Source organism: Cervus canadensis, chromosome 15, assembly GCF_019320065.1.
Source record: "Cervus canadensis isolate Bull #8, Minnesota chromosome 15, ASM1932006v1, whole genome shotgun sequence".
NCBI classification, from domain to species: domain Eukaryota; kingdom Metazoa; phylum Chordata; class Mammalia; order Artiodactyla; family Cervidae; genus Cervus; species Cervus canadensis.
The window spans coordinates 38671270-38690511 of record NC_057400.1 but is presented as its reverse complement, the minus strand read 5'-3'; the positions used below and the strand labels follow the sequence as shown (position 1 = coordinate 38690511).

At 36.0% G+C, this 19242-nt stretch overlaps 1 protein-coding gene across 1 annotated transcript in view; it reads left to right on the top strand.

Moving 5' to 3' along the window:
• CCDC148 (coiled-coil domain containing 148) overlaps positions 1-19242 on the top strand; it is a 284626-nt gene that overhangs the window by 64459 nt on the left and 200925 nt on the right. Inside the window, exons 2-3 of the mRNA XM_043488354.1 lie at positions 14374-14436; positions 15864-15985. Coding sequence (XP_043344289.1) covers positions 14376-14436; positions 15864-15985 — 183 coding nt within the window. The 5' untranslated portion in view covers positions 14374-14375. The remainder of the gene's footprint in view (positions 1-14373; positions 14437-15863; positions 15986-19242) is intronic.

Genomic DNA, 19242 nt, shown 5'->3' with positions numbered 1-19242 from the left:
TTCTTTGAAGTGTAATTACTATTTTTAAAGTTTCTACAAATGGTTTAGATAATCAATAATGATAATTGCTAATGCATATACAGTATAGTGTTTTTCATGTACCAAGCACTGTCCTAGCACTTTATATATGTGTAGGAAGAATTTTAAAATGACCCATAAGGCTCCGTGTCCCCTAGTTTAAGCAACTTGCATAATACCTGGGAGTGTGACTATCAGGAGATAATATTCCTATGATTATGTTATTTTATATGGTAATTAAGGCCCTAGATTAGTTGACTTTACTATAGGTAAATTATCTAGTTCTCCTGATCTTACCACATGAGCACTTGAAATCTGAGTTTAAAGGTCAGAAACATGAGAGGGACTTAACATGAGAGTGATTATCCTTAGTGGTCTTAAAAATGGTGGGAGTCCATGGCAAGGAATGCAATTAATGTTTAGTTCCTGAGAGTGGCCCCTGACTGACAACAAGAAATGGTGACCAGTCCTATAGCTAGAGTAATAAGCTCAACCCTACTCTGGAGTTAAGGCTTCCCAGGTGGCTCAGTGGTAAAGAATCTGCCTGCCAATGCAGGAGACGTGTATTTGACCCCTGGGTTGGGAAGATCCCCTGGAGAAGGAAATGGCACCCCACTCCAATATTCTTGCCTGAAGAATTCCATGAACAGAGGAACTTGGCAGGTTACAGTCCATGGGGTCACAAAGTGTTGGACATGACTCACTGACTGAGCATGCACTCTGGAGTGAAGGTGTACCTTAGTTTTGAAGCCATGCAGATTGATTTCAATTACATTTTAAACCTATTTTGTTGGTCTAATATAATGTTTTCTTTAGAACTCACTTTTTAAGTGTCCTATTCTAAAGCCTCTTTGGAAAAAATTCAGCCTGGTTGATGTGGTGATGTCAACCTTGTCATACAGTGAGCAAAGAACCCAGCCATGACATCCAGACTTCTGACCTATAGAACTATAACTAATAAACTGCTTGTTTGTTTTTAAGTAGGGCATAAAAGCCATCTTGAAGAGGTTCCTACTGGCCAAAGTGGAGATAATTTGAGTATCAAAATGAATATAATAACAGATTGTAACCCACTGAATAAAATGAATCTAGATAGATACTATGAAAGTGTTAATTGCTTAGTCATGTCTGACTCTTTGTTACTCCATGGACTATAGTCTGCCAGGCTCCACTGTCCATGAAATTCTCCAGGTAAAAATACTGAAGTGGGTTGCCATGCCCTCCTCCAGGGGATCTTCCCAACCCAGGAATCAAACCCAGGTCTCCCACATTGCAGGCAGATTCTTGACTGTCTGAGACACTAGGGAAGCCCAATAGATACTATAGACAAATTAACATATACACCAATGTTTAAGGAGAAGTATGGTATTTACAGCATTTCAAAGTAACTCTCCACAAAATACTAATTGCAAATTGGAAAAAAAATTAATTCTATAGAAGAGAAACTTGACAGATACTACCTTAATTAAGCATTCAGAGTGAATATCATCAGTAATGGACACATGGAAATCAGGTGATAGATGCAATGAGAAGAACACAGATAATTTCTGTGATATTCCTGCCAAACATGCATAGCCTGGGTCTAATTTTGAAAATAATCAGACCCAAATTGAAGGGCATTTGACAAAATAACTGGCCTGTAATCTTCTAAAGTGTCAAGATGGTGAAAACCAAGGAAAGACTGTTCCAGACAGAAAGACCACAGTTCATTTACTCAACCACTAATAGACATTTCAGTAGTTTCTAATTTGGGGCTATGAGAAACAGTGCTGCTATGAACATTCTTGCACATATTTTCCTGTGAAAGTAAGTGGATATTTCTGTGGGAATAGATTGGCTGGATTGTATAACTGCACTGTTTTCTAAAGCAATTAAAACAATTTGTACACTTATTACAGTGTATGAATTTTCTGGTTGTTCTAGCTTCTTACCAGCATTTGGTATTGTCTGCCTTTTTCATTTTAGCCACCCTAGTGTGTTTATAGAGGTAGTGCAATTTGATTTTAAATTGGATTTTCCTAATGAATGAAGTTCAGCTCTTTAAAATATTTATTGGCCTTTTGGTTATCAGCTTCTGTGTTTTGTTTTGTTTTGTTTTTCGGGAGTAGCTATTCACGGCTTCTGCCCCAGTTTCTATCGTGAAGTCTGCCTTTTCCTTATTTACTTCTATGTGTTTTAAAAATATATATGTATTCTGGACTCCAATCTTTGTTGAATATATGTATTGCAAATAAATTTTCCTACTCTTTGGGTTGTTTTTTAACTCCCTGAGTGGTGTATTTGGATGAACAGAAGTTCTTAATTTTAGTATTTCCCAACTTAATACATTTTCCATTTATGATTAGCATTTTTGGTGAACTGTTTAAAAAATCTTTGCCAACTCCAAGGTCATGAGTATGTTCGCCTATGTGTCCTTCTAAAAGCCTGATTTTCTATCTATTGCTTGTAGATCTTTAACACATCTGGAATTGATTTTTGTGAATGTTGGGAGGTATGGGGTCAAGATTCATTTTTTCCATATGGACAACCAATTGACACAGGACTATTTATTAAAGACTCTTTTTTGCATACAGCACAGCAGTGTGACTCACCTCTTCCATAAATCAGGTGACCATTTATGTGTGGATCTGTTTCTTGACTCTCTACTTGCTGTTCATTGCTCTACTTATCCATCCTTTTCCCAATAATACACTGTCTTAATTACTGCAACTTCATAGTGAATATTATTATATGGTGCTGTAAATTCCCCAGCTTTGTCCAGCTTTGTTCTCCAAGATTCCCTTGGCTATTTGTTTTTGAAGTTCTATACATGTTATTAAATCAGCTTGCCAAACTCATATACACACAAAAAATCTAGGATTTCAGCTGGGATTGTATAAATCAGTTTGGAGGAGCTGACATCCTTACAATATTACATCGTTTCTACTGTTTAAATAATTTGCTGAGAGTCCCACAATATGGGAGTAGTGGAGTTGGAATTTAATCTTCCTTAGCCTTACTCCAAAGCTCGACACTACTCTGGAGTTAAGGTATACCTTAGTTTTGAAGACACGGAAATTGACTTCAATTATATTTTAAACAAACCTATTTTGTTGGCCTAATATGTTTTCTTTAGGATTCTCTTTTTAAAAATCTCCTACTGCATGGATATCTTAGATGTCTCATATTTTTGATTGCCACTGATAGATAGTAGTCATTTGTTAGTTACTCTTTCATATATTATTGATTGTTATATTTTGAACCAACATATTTAGGTAGTACTTTTAAAGTCAAGGGGAAAATCCTGTACAAGCAAATTCTTATTATTTGTCCTTGTGTCACAGGATTATTTGTTTCTCTCAGCCCCTCCCTCCTCTGACCCTGCAGGCAAAAAGGGAACTCTTCCTTCCCTCTTTCTCTGAGGGAAAGAAATGTTTTTTGTTTTGATTTATTTTTTACCTCTCTAGCTTTCATAGGATATTTCTGAGATTTTTCATATAAGGACTTTCTAATCATTGTTCAGAGAATACAGGTCCCCGTGGAAAGAGAACATGAAATAAAGAATAGTAGAGAATTTTCCTTTCCTTTTCTGTGTGAAGGACTAGGTTGAAACATAAATTGAAACTGGAAAAGGCTATTTGGCATCTCTCACTATACTCTCCCCTTCCAGCCCCTCTTCCCACATCAGCAGTTCCCTCCGTTTTCTTCAGAGTAAGCTGCTCAGCCCGAGTTAGGTGCTCTCCTATCACTGAAAATCTCAACCAGATCTACCTTAGTGCCCACCTTTGATGGTTCAAAATCAGTGCCCTGCTTCCTCTGCAGTAAAACTTGTAACCACTTCAGTGCAGCTGAACTAAAATATGAGTTTGCTTTTCTAGGGAGGGAAGATGTTTTTTGTTTTGTTTGTTGACCCAAATTTGAGAGAACTGGAAAGGGGAAAGAGGAAGTAAACATAATTTTCTTCCCTCAGATTTTCTTTTTTCTTACTCTCTCTAAACTTTACCATACTGCCTTTAATCTTTCTCTTTGTTTCTTCACATCTTAGTCTGGATATCTTTTCTTTAACTAGCAATAACAGAAGAATGAGTTAATATTTCTTACTTATTATGATTTCATTCATTCAAAATGTATTAGTATGATCATGTTCCAGATACTGTCATTTAACAGCATTTTAGAGTCTTTGTTGTTAAAGAGTGGTAGATTGCTATTTTTCTTTAAAAACTAAAAAACCTCCAACACTTTTGTGTAGCATTTAAAAGGAAAATTCCTGACATAATTGATTCTTTGTGCAAAAGCGATTTATTCAGAAGTATTGAAACCCCACAGATACATTCTTCTGTTTTACTTTTTGATAGTGGAATTAAGTTTCCAAGGATTTTTATCTTTCCCCTTCCAGAACCACCTACACATCTTTTTACCTGTAGTCTCATTGAACTATGTTGAAATTACAAATAAAACTCTACTGGAGTTTTAAAATAGGAAATTTTGCTAGCTGTAATTTTCTCATGCTACTGTTGAAGAGCAACGACTGCAGTATCTTTTATCCTATGCCTATATTGGTGGGTAATTTTCTAGAAACATTTTTTGCACTGCTTTATATGGTGAGGCATCAAAGTCACATGGATGCTTCATATCATCCCAGCCTATATCAGCTCAGAATTGTGTTTGGCTGAAAGTTATTGAACCTGGTGGCAGAAGCTTGGGAATTTATTCTTCTCATAACAAGTCCAGAGAAAAGCAGTCCTCAGCTGTTGCAGCAGTACTTGATGTCATTAGGATCTCAGGTTCCCTTTGGCTTTATTCTCTACAATAGTTAGTGTGTATCTTGATGGTCTCCCTACACCTAGTTTCACATCCACATTCCAGGAAAGAATGAAAGAGGAAGGATGTGAAGAAGGGGCAGTACCCATATGAAAAGGCAAATCTTGTCCCCAGATTCCCAGCTTACATCTCATTGACTGGAACTGTGTCCCATGGTCACTTGGATCCTCAGGGGTATCAAGGAAGGCCAATGTTTTAACTCTGAACAACATTGGATACTTCTAGTATGGAAAATGAGAAGAATGGATACTGTCAACCAGCTGTCTGCCACAGTTTTATACATCAGATGTTAACATTTCCTCAGCAGTAATTGTGAAAAGCATATCAAAATTCCATTTAATTGTTGAAATCTGTAAACTTCCTTGTAACCTTGACATTGACACTTCTCTTATAATCAGCAGAAGGAGCAATGCATTTGTGATCATTAGTCAAGAGTAAAAGTACTGTGTTTCATCTAGTTAAAGATGTCAGAAGAAATTTCTTGTACAAGGCACAACAAGTTTGTACAAAAATTATTTAATTATATTCAAAATTAAAGATGAAGCTAACTGACATTTCAAAGATTTCACAGGGTTGTTGCAACCTGGTAGGGTCAAGCTGCTCAGAACTAGTCCCAGTTTGGCAGGCTCGAAGATGGGTATGTTTGGTATACGGGGCATTCAGTACCAGAACCCACTTGGGTAATCATGTATAAACTTGAATATAATTGTATTAATTCTATAATAGGTAATATAATTATTTAGGAAAAAGACTTCTTGTGGTAGTATTTATTACTTTTAATTATACAAATATACATATATACATTCTCTTTGTAACAACAACAACAAAAAAAAAGCCAGTATTTTAGCCTGTGAAAAGTGAAAGTGAAAGTCGCTCAGTTGTGTCCAACTCTTTGTGACCCCATGGACTATACAGTCCATGGAATTCTCCAGGCCAGAATACTGGAGTGAGTAGCCTTTCTCTTCTCCAGGGGATCTTCACAACCCAGGGATCGAACCCAGGTCTCCCACTTTGCAGGCAGATTCTTTACCACCTAAGCCACAAGGGAAGCCCAAGAATACTGGAGTGGGTAGCCTATCCTTTCTCCAGCAGATCTTCCTGACCCAGGAATCAAACTGGGGTCCCCTGCATGGCAGGCGGATTCTTTACCAACTGAGCTATCAGGGAAGCCCTTACTATTTTAGCCAAGATTTTATTATAGATAAAGCTAAAGTTCCCTTTGAAACTAAAACTCCAGTTGCAGTATCCTCTTCAGCTTGATCTATTTGTATAACCTGTAGGCTTTTTTTTTTTTGGTTTGGAGAAATAGAGAGATACATAGAATTCTTTGTGTCTGTGCATGTTTATTTAATGGTATCATATAATATGCATCATAGTGCAACTTGATTTTTTCACTCAGTATATGTTGGAGATAAGAAAGACCAGATAATCTATGTCTACTATGCAAAGTATGTCCTTACCCTCAAGGTCTTGGAAAAGTAAAATAGTATAGACATCTTTAAATTACTAGTAAACAGATACATTGTCCTGGTTTCTGTACATTGGGGGTTTGTGTGCAGTGTCTGGCAGCTGAGTACCTGGTCAAGAGGCACCTTCAATTGTAGTTAACAAGAATTTACAGTCAGTGCTCACCAGGATAATGTGGGAGTGTTTATCTTTCCTTACTTCTTGACATGCACTTCCCTCCACTGCCCATTTTCATTTGGAGTTTGTCCTTTATAATAATTTTCACCTCATACAGGTGAGCTTAGATTTTTAGAAAATGGAGAAGAGGAGGTGAAAAGTATGTGTTTGCCTCCCAGGCTTTAGGAATGGAACTGTGATCTCTAATATAATCAGTCAATGCTTTTTCAGCAAATGTATACTGAGTGTCTATTATGTCAGGCACTGTTTTAGACACTAGAGAGACTGGGATGATCAGTCAAAGGCCTAGCTTTCATGGAGCATACATCCTAGTTGCAGAAGTTGCAATAAGTATTAATAAATAAGTAAATAGATAAATACATAGTATAATGCCATATAGTGAGAAGTACTATGAAGGAAAAGCATTAGATCGAGGGGATAAGCAGTGATTGAGGGTGGAGGGGGCTACTTCAGATGAGATGGCCGGGGTAGGTCTTTGCAGAGCCTGAATAAATCTATATCCCTTAATTAGTATATGATCGTTGTTGTTGATTAGTCACTTAGATGTGTCCAACTCTTTGGGATCCATGGACTGTATCCCACCAGTCTCCTCTGTCCATGGGATTTCCCAGGCAAGAATATTGAAGTGGGTTACCATTTCCTCCTCCAGGGGATCTTCCTGACCTCGGGATTGAACCCACATCTCCATCATGGACAGGTGGATTCTTTACCACTGAGCCACCTGGGAAGCCCCTTATTAGTATATGATAGATGTTCAATAAACATTGAAGAAATGAATAAATGCATCAGTATGGAGGTATACAAAGTACAGTAATAGTAGCACAAGAAAGAAAAACAAGCATAATCTGGATCAGGAAAAGCTCCAGTGGGATGCTTAAAATGAGACTAAAAAATAAGGTATTGGTCAACAAAGGAAAGGCCTTCCTTCATAGGCCAGAAGGTGTTAAACAGAATTGTCAGTTTACCACTGCTAAATAACAAATTACAAATAACAAATTAGTAGCTTAACACAAATTTCTCTTACAAGTCTGTCAGATGTTCATAAAAAGTCTCACTGGGTTGAAATCAGGTTTCAGTAGGTTTATGTGCCTTCTGGGAGGCTCTATGGAGATTTGAATATATTTCCTTGCCTTTCATAGCTTCTAGTGATAGCCCTACATTCCTTGGCTCATGGTCCCATTTCTCCATCTTCAAAGTAAGCAGGGTAGCATCTTCAAATCTTCTCTTTGACCTATGCTTCTGTCGTCACATCTCCTTCCCTATGACTCTCCTGCCTTCCTCTTTCTAGGAATCCTAGTGATTGTATTGGGCTCACTTGTGTAATTCCAGGTATACTCCATAGGTAAAATCAGCTGATTAGCTGCACTTAATTCTCCTTTGCTGTATAACGTAACATATTCACAGGTTTTTGTGGACTAGAATGTGAAAATCTCTGGGAGGCATTTTGTGTGTGTTCAGGGATCTGTGTGCATGTATGTGTTCAGGGATCTGGAAATGGTTTGGGAAGGCTGGAGTATAGATTGTGTATGGGGTGATGGCTAAAACAGGGGCTAAGTAGGCAAGAGTTGTATCCTTGTCAAGGAAGAGGTCCTTGTCAACTATGCAGAGTTGGAACCTTTGTCTGGAAAGCAATGGGAAAACAGAAATACTTGGGTTTTTGAGACATCACTCATTCAGGCACTTGTGTGATAGTAGCCGGGGCTAGGAGAACAGATGAAAGAATATTGCAAAAATCTATACAGATGATTTTCAGGGAGTGAATTATATAATACCCCTCTACTGATGAAGGGGTTAGGAGTAAAGAGGGCAAGGAAGGACCAGACAAGCCTCTCACTTCAAGTCCAGGTATGCAGGACAAGAAAGTAGATTACCAAATTGTGTCAGAAGAAAGGTAACAAAGTCTTCAGGTTAAGCAGGTCCAAAGTGGCAAGTCAAGTAAGCAGGACAGGTGGTGAGTTTTTTCATAGCAGAAGATCAGTGTTATCTTTTATGGGAATAAAACAGGGATGAAATAGTATTTCTTCATAAATAATTACTTAATTTCCCCAGTTGTTTGGCCTAAACTTGAAAATGCCAGTCATGACTCTGGTCAGATTTCTGAGACTATCGATATAAGCTGTATGAATTCATTTAACCCCCCTCCACCTCAGTGTCTGGAAATCCCCCCCCCCAAATTTGCCCCTCTCTTTTTTCCAGCTTTGTGCTGCTTCAAACTAGGTGCTTATACATTTTTTCTCCCAGCTTTTAAAATGATTGAAATACTCTAAGGATGTAGCAGAAGTAAGGGCATGAGTGGCTCCACTAAAGTTTTCTCCACTGTCTGTGGATATCTGAAGTTCCTCAGAAATTTCTAGGTTTCTTGCCTTAGTTAACACTTTTTTTCTGCTTGACTCTGCTCCCCAGGCTTTTACTGGAAAAGCATTTGAGATAATTAGGTTTGCATGTGAATCCTTTTCATTAACGAGGTTGATTTAAGCTCTCCTTTTTGAGCTATTAGAGACTTAAAAATAGCAAAATTCTTAAAGGTTGACTACATATAGAATTTGCTTCATAAGCAAATTTATAAGAATTATGAAAAGGGCAGAGATTTTTATAGATTTTTGTTGATTATAGATCTGGTTTTACAGTAAAAGGGCAGAATTTTTTTGAAATTTTCTTTCATGGATTCTTGTACTAGTTAAATTATATATATATATATTAATAATGATGGTGATAGTAACATATATATGACATACCTGTATATCATTTAATAGCCATTAAAGATAAGTATATATAGAAACATGGACACATAAATAATGTGATATAGAAAGATAATCAAGTTATTAAATGAAAAGCAACTTGTAGGAATTCCCTGTCAATCCAGTGGTTAGAAATCTGTGCTCTCACTGCCAAGGGCCCAAGTTCAATTCCTGGTCAGGAAACTAAGATCCCACAAACCATGTGGTGTAGTTAAAAAAAAAGAAGAAGAAGGAAAAAACAAAAGCAACTTTTGAATTGTAAATATGTCATGCTTGCATTTGTATAAAACTGGATGTGTACTTCTATATGCATAAAAAAGTCTTTCAAAGACTATAAAACAAAACATTAAAAATGACTATTAGGGCTAAATACAAGTGCTGGAAACTATTTACCCTATAGTTTTCTATACAGTTTGATGCTATTTAACCAATATTTTTATAATTAAAAAAATAAAAGCTTAATATATGCATTTATTCCCTATAGAGAATTAAGGCTCCCCTGCTGACTCAGATGGTAAAGAGTCTGCCTGCAATGCAGGAGACCTGGGTTCGATCCCTGGGTTGGGAAGATCCCCTGGAGAAGGGAATGGCTACCCACTCTAGTATTCTTGCCTGGAGAATCTAGTGTTCTTGCCTCTCCCATGGACAGAGGAGCCTTGCAGGCTATAGTCCATCAGGTCACAAAGAGTCAGACATGACTGAGCGGCTAACACCTTACAGAGAATTGAAATACAACCTTGTAAATATTTTAATGCTAATGTTTTCAAGCTTTGTGAAATTCTACAAATGTACTTAATATATCTTGTCTTTTAATAAAAAAAAGTTAGTAAGAAATAATTCAATTCAGTATCAGAGTGAAAACCTATATTGCTATATACAAGTCCACATTTTAAAGGTTCCTTGGTGTCATGAAATTGTTTCTTTTTAAACTGGTAAAATGTGAAAACTGCAGTAGCATTTCCCCCAATACAGTGAAAAAACTATTTGTTCCTGCTTAATATTTTTTAAAATGAAACATTGCAATAGTCTTTATTGAATTTGTTACAATATTGTTTCTGTTTTATGTTTTGGTCTTTGGTGGCAAGGCATGTGGGATCTTAGCTCCTTGATCAGGGATCTAACTAACCCTTACCCTTGCATTGAAAGGTGAAGTCTGAACCACTGAACCACCAGGGAAGTCCTTCTCCTGGTTACTGTTTTGAATGAGATCTTTTCCCATTGTGTCTAATTTTGAGATATTTATAATGTAACTGAGTACTTTATGTAATCATTTTTATTAGCTCTCATAATTTACCCTTTGTTTCCATTAGTTTTTCCAGGACAATAATTTTATCTTATACCAACTACAAAATATAATGTTTCACTATAGAAGTAATGTGTGCCATTCTGCTTAGAATTTAAAAGAGAATATGGGGCCTTCCTGGTGGTCCAGTAGCTAAGATGGCACTCAATGCAGGGGGCCCAGGTTCAATCCCTGTCACAGAACACAAATACAAATAACACTGTAGAAGATTGCCTTATTGTACAAATGGTCTCTTGGCTATTTTGTTCTCACCTCTAGAGATGTCCTGATTGTTCACTTACCCTGTAGAGACTAGTTGAAGTTGTGAATTTTTTTTTTAAGTTTAGATTCTGTATCATATCTGATAAAATTAACATTATATTAAAATGTTTTTTTTCAGCCCTCTAGCAACTACAAGGCTATCATTATATTATATATCAAAATGTTCTTCCTACAGAATAGTAAATTTCTCATAAAAGTATATTATTTTAAAATATTTTCAGTAATCAGGTAGATCTAAGAGACAACATTTTGACAACACTATAAGCAATTTCTAAAATGTCACATAATGTGAACATGGAATAATATCTAAAACTAAGTGTTCTTAAATTATTTAACATGGAAAATTCAAGTAGCCATTAGTCAACCCAAAGCATTTTAACTATGGGCTGAAGTTGCCATTTTGAATTTTTCACATATTCACTAGTAAGCGTAAAGTGGATATGGCATAATCACACAAATTGTAATCAAAATTGTTGGAGTAACAATGCCATTAGTAAAGATTTAAGACAAGATTTTCCTAGACCAAACTATTTTCCTAGTATTTTCCCTAAACTAGGAAGAGGATCATTCAGAGCAGAAATTTGATTCTTCACATATGTGTGTTAAGACGAGTTACATCAGAAGACACTTCATGTATAAAAAGCCAGAACTCATTAACTCAGTGGGTATTATAGTTCAAATTTCCCACTGGGAAGCAGTCAGGCTCTTGAGGGTCATGCATTGAATTCTATAGAACCCCAATTTAGTCGCAGAGACTTCCAACTTGAGCAAGCTATTGGCCCGATTATTATTATTTTAAGCTGCTACATAAATTTTGTTAAAGCCTCTATATGATTAATGATACCTTCTGTTCCAAGTGAAAGAACGAATATAGCAGCCAAGTGGTCATATCATTAAAAAACTTTAATGTGAGCCCCTAGAGTGTTTTCCGTGTCTGCTGTTTCCTAGAAAATGACCAGTTTAAAATACTATTCTAAGGAGACATATTTTGGGGTGGCAAATTCTGCTTCCTTATGTAGAAATGGTGAGAAACATGGTGTGGCTTTCATGCTGTTCCTCTGAAAACCAGGAGGAACAAATTAAATAGGGGCAGACCAACGTAACTGAACTGGAGAAGGGCATGACCCACTCCAATATTCTTGCCTGGAGAATCCCATGGACAGAGGAGCCTGGTGGGCTACAGTCCATAGGGCTGCAAAGAGTCAGACATGACTAAAGCGACTGAGTATGCATGCAAGGTAACCGAAATGAAATCTGCAAAACCCCATCTTATTTTAGAGCCTCAATCTTATAATCTTAATCCCAAGGAAATCAATCCTAAATCTTTGGGGAGTGCTTGACTCCCCAAGGAGGGAAAACTAAAACCAGTCAGGGAACTGGTGAAGTCTTTCTTGGATGGAGATGCAAACTTAGACTGTTTGGTTATGCATGGGAGAATGAAATGAAAACTAGATGTGAAAAGGAGTAGACCAGAGCTCAGGAACTGGCTGCTGAATAAAAGAACAAATTTGTTTTGGAGTTTGCTTTATTTGTCTAGTACTTGTTTTTAGAAAAAGAAAAAAAAAATGCATATTTGATTATCTTTGGGCATGGAATACTTTTCAATTTTCCATGTTTTCTGCACTCCCTATGGTTGTATATCTTCCCACTTCTCTCATTTAACTAACTGGATGGCCCTGAGGGTATTTAAGCTTGTCATTCTTCTCTGTTGGCTATACATCAAGCACCTTTTTAAAAATTGCAAAGTTATTATTAGGAGACTGAGGCTATAGTGTGAATTTAGGAACTGTTGTTTCAGTTCTTTTGAGGAGCTAGAAGATATCTAGCTACCACCAGCTACCTTTTATTCATTTCCTCAAATAATAGTTATTGAGCACTTACTACTCTTGTGCCAGGGACTGAGGATGCAATCAGAAATAAGACAAGCATGGAGGGAGACAGATATCAGATCAGTAAGCATGAAAATGTGAAGACTAATGCAAATTATCCTGGAAACGAAGAGAATTGAATGAGAGAGAAAGAAGGGTCCTTCCTTATTTAGATGGAAAAGTCTGGTAAGATATCTCTGAAGAGGTAACATGTTGGTCAAGCTGAAGTTTGAGAAGGAACCAACCAGGCAAAAAGAAGGAAATGTCTTTAAGACAGAACCACAAGTGGGATGACCTTGAAGCAGAATGAACTTGGTAGGTCTGAGAAACAGAATGACTGGTGTGATTGAAATGTGGGTAGAGAGATGACCAAGGGCAAGATTATGCAGGACCTTATAGATCATTTAAATAAGTTGGGATTCTATTTCAAAGGGTATAGGTACCATTGAAGGGGTTCAAGCAAGGTCAGATTAGAGCTTTTCAAAGGTTACTTGGGCTGCTGTGTGGAGGATGCACTGTAAGGGTACAAAGTGGAATGCTGCTCTTATCCAGGTGATGGGTGCCTGAGACCATGCAGATAGATTGGATGTGCAAAATCTTCTAGAACAAAGAAGACTCTTAATTGATAGGATATGTGTGTGAGTAAAAACCAGTCAGTAAGGAGGGTTGTCAATTTATGAAAGACTTAAAAAAAGAATTCTTTAACAGAGACCCTACAGAAATTACACATTGAGGCTTACCCCTAAAACTGTTGAGCAATCATCATGATTCTTGGTAACTTAGCAGAGTCTCTGAAAATATGGATTTTTGCTAATTTCTCTTCCATTTAAGAAGATTTACATTACTGCAAAGACCACTAGACATGGGTAATTCAACCTAGTAGATAGTGAACAAAAATGTATGAAAAAATGTGTACTGTCTTTTGAGGAACAACTTGACTAGTATCTTGCCCTGGATGTACCATAAAAAGATGTTGGTTCCGTTCGGTGCTATTGCAGGTTGGGTTCTTAGGAAGGAGATGCTGAAACAGAGTTTGGGGTGCTAGATATTTATCAGGGATGCATACCTGTGAAAGAAAGGAGGAAGCAAGCTTGGGCAAAAGAAAAAGTCACTTTTCATGCAGGTTCAACAAAGTCTGGGTCAACCCCAAAGAGGACCCTGGAGCAAATATTACCCATCAGAGTGACCTGCATTAAGCCCAAACTGTTGGGCTTGCCTTACCTCCTTGCCTCACTCTGACTTTGGGTATGGGTTGCTCCAGGAATGGTGTATCTCTTGGTGAGGCCTTTGTCTGCAGCTGAGTCCAACCCTGGAGGAGGTGACAGCTAAATATCAAGTGCTCTCTAGAAGTGGATGACGTATCCCCATGTTGCTGAAGAGAAGTAGTAAGTAATTTGTCTAGCTGCTTTATTTTGTAATTTATGTGCTTGCTTTCCTCCTGAGAACTCAAGATAAAACATACACAATTTTTAAATCATGAAATATTTACCAGTCTCTGGGACAATCTGAGAGAGGTAAGAGATTGGAAGAAGAAAAACCAAGACCAGGAAAAGCACAAAGAGGAAAAAACTAATGGGAGGAGGCTTCTAGGAGCAAAGAGAAACAAATTTTAATAAAATACGAAGAGTTATGGCACCCAGTCCTGGAACTTGATTTCAACAATCACTACAGTGAACATTGCTTTAAAACAGGTTTTAAAATAACATTGTAAAATTTTAGCTATCTTTTGTTTCCTTGACAGGTATGGAAAACATGAATAAAACAGACCAACTATTCATGACGATTCAGAAAAATGATAGCTCAGGTATTTTTCCTACTTCTAAGCTTATTTTATGGTTTATGGTAGATTATGGGTGATATAAAACTGGAATGTTGATCTTCAAAATTTTAATAATGGAAGGTTCATTTTTTTGGACATAGTGAAAATTTCTTCGGTTTCTTCACAATAATCAGACCAACCATTCTTTCCTTCACTGTGCTTGGCCTTAAGTCTCACTTGGAGCCTTCTTACTGTCATGTGACCCGTGATATACTTAATAAATCTTAGTTGCTTTACATTGCACAGCTGAATTTTTCACATCATTGAGGTAATGATGCTTGAATTACTCAAATTTTTATACTTCATGTTTCTTGGCCTTGGGGTTCAGTTCAGTTCAGTTCAGTCACTCAGCCATGTCTGACTCTTTGCGACCCCATGAACCACAGAACGCCAGGCCTCCTGTCCATCACCAACTCCCGGAGTTTACTCAAACTCATGTCCACTGAGTCGGTGATACCTTCCAACCACCTCAACCTCTGTCATCCCCTTCTCCTCCCACCTTCAATCTTTCCCAGCATCAGGGTTTTTTCAAGTGAGTCAACTCTTTGCATCAGGTGGCCAAAGTATTGGAGTTTCAGCTTCAACAACAGACCTTCCAATGAACACCCAGGACTGATCTCCTTTAGGATGGACTAGTTGGATCTCCTTGTAGTCCAAGGGACTCTCAAGAATCTTCTCCAACACCACACTTCAAAAGCATCAATTCTTTGGCACTCAGCTTTCTTCACAGTCCAACTCTCACACCCATACGTGACTATTGGAAAAACCATAGCCTTGACTATCCTCTACTTATATTTTATTTTATCAAAACAGTTAATATCAAGCTAAACAAGGACATTTTGTATAGTTGGATGGAGAATGCCTGCCCACACATTTTATGTCAATTTTATCTTATCTGGCCTATTAAATTTCTTAGCTATCAGTTTCAACCTCTTTTGTATTTAATTGAATCAATTTTTCTAGGTTAAAAATGCAACTATGACTTTAAAAGTTATATTTACTTAATTTGATTCATATGAACATGATACTTAAATACTTATAGTTAATGACTAACACATTTTAAATAAAAAGAATGATCACACTTTCTATCTTGACAATATAATTTTCTAAAATTCTCAATATATTAACAAATGAAAGTATTCCTTTTATGTTCTTTTAGAAGTAATTTTGTTCAAGGAATATAGTGGTAATATTTTTTAAATTTCTAGATATAGAATTTCAAATATACTATGAATATTATATTTCTTCTTATATTTGCTTATTCTGCTTATATTCTGCTTATATTTGCTTCTTATATTTGCTTAAAATGTTTAAAAATAAGACTAGTAGTCAACATGTTGCCAAAACTCTATTTTGACTTCGAATAACATAACCCTGTTTCTTTGTCATTTTCTGTTTTTGATGAAAAACAGATAATCTGATATTTCATATGAAAAATGAAATCAGAAGCACCAAGTATAAACCAGTAGACTACCAACAATTGCGTGCATTAACTGAAGCAAAAAAGTTAGCTTCTGCCTCTACAGAGCTAAAGGTTAGAGTCGTGTATGTGTGTTTTCTATTAATAGTTTTGGAAAATTGAATTGCTAGGAAGTAAAATGATATTTACAATGAAATGTGAAAATAAATAACATTCTAAGTAGTTTTTAGAACCTTCCAACTATTGGTAATAGTGAATGGGAACATTTATTGAATACTCTCAGACATTGTGCTGTGTAGTTTACATGCATGACTCATTTAATGTTTGTAGCAATCCCATGAAGCCTGAATTCAACTTTATTTTTAGAAAGATAGATATTTCATTAGCTTTCAACAATTTCTAACATAGTCTAAAAAAATTAAAAATGCTAATAAGTGGTAGCCATGGCTTATCATCTAATTTACAGCTCCTTCTGCAGCACAAAATATGCCCCCAGGTGTCTCTTTTCTAGAATTCTCTTTTTGCCTTGATCTAAGAAAAGGTGAGCCTCAGCTAGATTTGAAAGAGGTTAATATTCCAAGTGATTGTGCACAATATTTTAGGACCATGGATGAGTTTAGGATTACTCATGCAATATATTTCCCTCTTATTCAAATAATAGAATACTTTATAAGTAGCATTTCCATTGCTTGGTTGCATCCAAAAATTTGGGTGGGCGAAGCAACACACCAAGCAATTTACAAACTTTTGTGTGTATTTAATATTTTGTGCTATATTAGCTTTGCATTGCTTTTTATTGTTAATATCTTTTTAAAAAGGCAACTGTCATGATTTCAGGCGCATTTGTTACCCTATTCTGGAGAAATTACCATATATTCATGAGCTATGTCCCCTCAAACTAAGGAGACCACTTAAAATGTTGGGCATTATCTGTTTCAGATACAACTTTATAACGATTTAATGTTATCAGGACATTCAAAGAGAATTTATGGGAAAATCTCTTATATAACTGTCATCCTAATAAGCCATTTTCATATTTCTGACTTCTGTGCTAATCCATTGTATATATACCATTGTATGTACTTATACATATAATAAATATTTACTGTGTGCCTTGAATGTACAGTGGTGAGCATAATACAACACCTACCCTCATGGAGTGTAATATTTTCAGGAGAGAGGAAGAATAGAAGCTAGTATTTATCAAATAAGCCCTGAAATGAAATTAGTAGTACTAAGAATGTGCCTGCATATATGCTAAGTTGCTTCAGTCATGTCTGACACTTTATGATCCTACGGACTATAGCCTGCCAGGTTCCTCTGTCCATGGGATTCTCCCGGCTAGAATACTGGAGTGCGTTGCCATGCCCTCCTCCAGAGGACCTTCCAGACCAGCAGATCGAACCTGGGTCTCTTAAGTCTCCTGCACTGGCAGGAGGATTCTTTACCACTAGTGTCACTAGGAAGCCCATACTAAGTATAAACTAAATTCACCCCCCCAAAAAACAAACAAACAAAAAAATGTCTGATGTATGATATCAGAACTTGATACTAATTGGGTGGAAAGGAAGGCTTTTCTAAGGAAGTGACATTGAATTGGGATCCCAAGGACAATAAGAATTAGCCAACAAAACAGGAGTGAACTACTCCAAGAAGAAAAAGATGCTTACTTTATCACATCCCAATTATTGGATATTTAGCTTGTATCCAGTTTTTGATATTGAAAATCATATTTCCATAAATATCTTTATGCATAGACACCTTATGTGGATAAATTTCCATGACTGGGATGTCTGGGCCAAAAAGTATGAATGTTTATTAGTTCTCTCCCAAAGTACTGTTGTAACAAATATGTCACCACAAACATTTTATCTATGCCCTCTTCAGTATTGGAAGATGTACAGTTACTCTTGAGCATTGCAAGGGTTAGGGGTGCTGACCATCTGCTTGGAGAATGTCTGTGTAAAACCAGATACATATTTTGGATGATTCCCCATATTTTGGAAGATTCCCCATATTTGAATGGGGAATCACTGAATGTTAAAAATCAATATTTGGTCAAAGTGAATTTCTCTTTGAGGATAGAATTGCTATCAAAGAATAAACATTTTTATTTTTTATTTTTTTTAAGAATAAACATTTTTAAATTATTAAGGTGATTTTTAAAGTTTGGCAGTAGTACAGGGATAATAATTTCCTAGCACTGTCAGCTAACTAGGCTGCTTCTCTGGTTATTGTGTTATTCATTTGTGAGGTTAAACAAATAACCATCCACAACCAATATTTTAAATAACATCAAGTACCTTTTTGTTCACAGAATACAATTTATGAAGACGCTTTTTAGTTACATATTTTCTAGAAAAAACTTGTTATCCGGGATTCATAGCTTGGCAAATCTCAAAGAAATCTCTTGCTTTAAACTACCAAATATGGTTCAGTACTGAAAATTTCTGTAGCAATCATTTTGGCAAGCTTTTTTTGCTTTCATTTTTGGTATCCATAGATTCATAATAATAAAGAATTATCCATTTAAAGCATTTTTGTAAAGTCTATTGTTTTGAATTTTGGTCAGTGAGAACAAAATGTGTCCTGGATACCTCATCATTTTCTAACAGTCTTCTTTCCTTTCTACAAATTTCACTTTTTTTTTATTTTATAAGGAAGATGTATTGGGAATGTTGTTTTCATGATTTTTGGATCCTTCCTTTCTCATTTAATTCAGAGATTTCAAGTTGACATTTTGCCTTTAATTTCTTCTTCTAAGATGTGAAGAATTCCCAAACAGGACTTTTTCTTGAAAGACTCATGGCCTAGATGGAGTTAGATAATGGAAAATTAAAAATAATTCTCAAGATTTATTTTGTTTAATGTTATGAATGTTAATATATCAAACAACCTACACCAGCTAGAATTATGATAATACTGTCTCTGTTATCCTTTCTTATATTATTATTTAACTTTTTGTAAAATACGTTGGCTAAAAAATTATATTTTATTCTTCTTAGTGTTAAATAGTTAACATATTCTCTCTTAATATTTATATTAATTATCAGTCAGTTCTCAAATTTTTTTACTAATTGTATGTGCTTATTTTTTGCACATGAAATTAACAACTTTAATGATCATTGTTAGTTACTACAGTACTTTACTGTGGCAATGTTAAATGTAAACATACTTAACCTGAATGATAGAATGTTAACATTTAAAGCACATAAGATTTTTGCTTCAACTTACATCTAGAATGCTTACCTATATTTGAAAAGCAGTTAACAATAAGTATTTTTAACTAACAATAAATTCAGGAGACTTCCCTGATTTGTTTTGCTGACATTGTTATACTGATTTGATGTGATAGTGACCTATATAATTGC